Genomic DNA, 2,500 nt, shown 5'->3' on the forward strand with positions numbered 1-2,500 from the left:
AGATACTGCCTATTTGCAAAAAAAAAAGAAAAAAAGTTATTCTTATCATATTTGATATTTGTGTGTGTGTCTGAGAGAGAGAGAGAGAGAGAGAGAGAGAGAGAGAGAGAGAGAGAGAGAGAGAGAGAGAGAGAGAGAGAGAGAGTTGAATTGTTAAAATTTACCATAATATACCAAAAAAAATTGGAATGGAATAATTATAACATGAACTTAAAATTTAAAAAAAAACATCAATTACAAAAGAAACAACACCTATAAACTTATAAGTAACACATGTCAACCTACAAGTAACAGCTATCAATTTACGAGCATTAACTGTCAACCTACAAATAACAATTAACACCTGCCGGCCTACAAGCATTACCTGTCAACCAACAAGTAATACCTGTCGGCCTGAATGCATTACCTGTCAACAAACAAGTAACACTTGTCGGCCTACAAGCATCACATGTCAAGGACAAATACCATATGTCAACATCTACAAGCACCACCTGTCAAGCAACAAGTAATACCTGTCTGTCTGCACCCCTCATCTGTCAACCTACAAATACAACCTGTCAATCTACAACCACCACCTGCCAACCAACAAGAAACACCTGCCGGCCTACAAGCATCACCTGTCAACCAACAAGTAACACTTGTCGGCCTACAAGCATCACATGTCAACCACAAATACCACATGTCAACATCTATAAGCACCACCAGTCAAGCAACAAGCAATATCTGTCTGCTTGCAACCCTTATTTGTCAACCGACAAATACAACCTATCAGTCTACAACCACCACCTTGCCAACCAACAAGAAACACCTGTCAGCCTACAAGCATCACATGTCAACCAACAAGTTACACCTGTAGGCCTACAAGCATCACTTATAACCCAACGAGTAACACCTGTCAGCCTACAAGCATCACCTGACAACCAACAAGTAACACCTGTGAGCATACAAGTATCACCTGTCTACCAACACATAACACCTGTCGGCATACAAACATCACATGTCAACCTACAAGTAACACTTGTCGGCCTACAAGTAACACAATAACACAACATTTCAGCTTTTCTAATTAGGTAGTTAACCAGGTCTTCCACCTATGTAATTCTACTCCTTGCCCTAATTTCCGATAGTTCCATTGACTATCCTTTTATCCTCAAAGATGCTGACCTAAGGATTCAATTGGTCAACCACTCACTAGCGACTATATTTCACCTTCAAACATCGCATTCGAGTCTGACAGTGTCATGACAGAAGTCAAGAAAAACAAATGGAATCTTGTGATCAACTTCCTCTCCAAAAACAACGCAATACAAAGCCTCCTTTATTGAATTTCATATCCGTTCTATGTGAACTCTTCTTTCCACCCGAGCGACACCATCTCATCCCTCCAAATTTGACGCTTATAAGTTTTCTTCAGGAGTTCTATCATCATTTTCTTTCGACATCATATCAGACTGGATACGAGTTCGACGCACAGATGATTGCTAGCTTTGTTTACTCCCTCTCTCTCTCTCTCTCTCTCTCTCTCTCTCTCTCTCTCTCTCTCTCTCTCTCTCTCTCTCTCTCTCTCTCTCGGAGAAGATTTCGAAAACAAATTCATGTTCTTTATGTTGAATTACAGAGGTGTAAAGCAAAATGTTTCTGCATCTTGCTTGCTTATTCCTAATACAGTAACAATAAGAGTCCAACATCGTAGAGCCATATGTAAAATGTGCATACACACACACACACACACACACATATATATATACATATATATATATATATATATATATATATATATATATATATATATATATATATATATATATATGTGTGTGTATATATATATATATATATATATATATATATATATATATATATATATGTATATATACATACAGTATATAAATATATATATACATACAGTATATATATATATATATATATATATATATATATATATATATATATATATATATATATATATATATATATATTGTACAGTTTCCCAAAATAATGTCCAAACTCTTTAACTTTGAATAGCTAATAAGCTTTTTTTCTATTTCAGATTTGATTTTGGAGTAAGAATGGCGGATACTGGGCTTACGTCCAAGCAAAAAAAAAAAAATGTTCTGAAAACATTCAGGAAATGTGAAAATAAAGCTGAAGTGCAAAGACGACTTACGAGTGAGTTCCACAGAGATGCCCCAACATTTCACGAATCGTAGATAACTTTGAGAATCACGGGACCATCCAGTGCATGAGAAAACCTAAAACAATTGACGAACTTAGAGAGGCAATTGAAGAAGAATGTGCTCAGATACCGAAAAAAATACTACTAACAGTTTGTAGTTCCATATTTTCACGATGCAAAAAGTGGATTGAGCAGAATGGCAACCAGTTTGAACACTATATGTGAGCTGATTTTTTTTTTTTTTTTTTTTTTTTTTTGAAAATTTTCAAATTGCCCCATGTATCCTTACTTTTTCACTGTGAACTCTCAGAATCTTTAAATGTGCAT

At 35.4% G+C, this 2,500-nt stretch overlaps 1 protein-coding gene across 1 annotated transcript in view; it reads left to right on the forward strand.

Annotated features, from left to right (window-relative positions):
- LOC137624791 (tol-Pal system protein TolA-like) overlaps positions 1-1,044 on the forward strand; it is a 7,043-nt gene extending 5,999 nt beyond the window's left edge. Inside the window, exon 3 of the mRNA XM_068355744.1 lies at positions 359-1,044. Within this exon, the coding sequence (XP_068211845.1) occupies positions 359-1,044 (686 nt within the window). The remainder of the gene's footprint in view (positions 1-358) is intronic.
- Positions 1,045-2,500: the final 1,456 nt, after the last annotated feature.

This window comes from Palaemon carinicauda, chromosome 31 (genome assembly GCF_036898095.1).
Source record: "Palaemon carinicauda isolate YSFRI2023 chromosome 31, ASM3689809v2, whole genome shotgun sequence".
NCBI classification, from domain to species: Eukaryota; Metazoa; Arthropoda; class Malacostraca; order Decapoda; family Palaemonidae; genus Palaemon; species Palaemon carinicauda.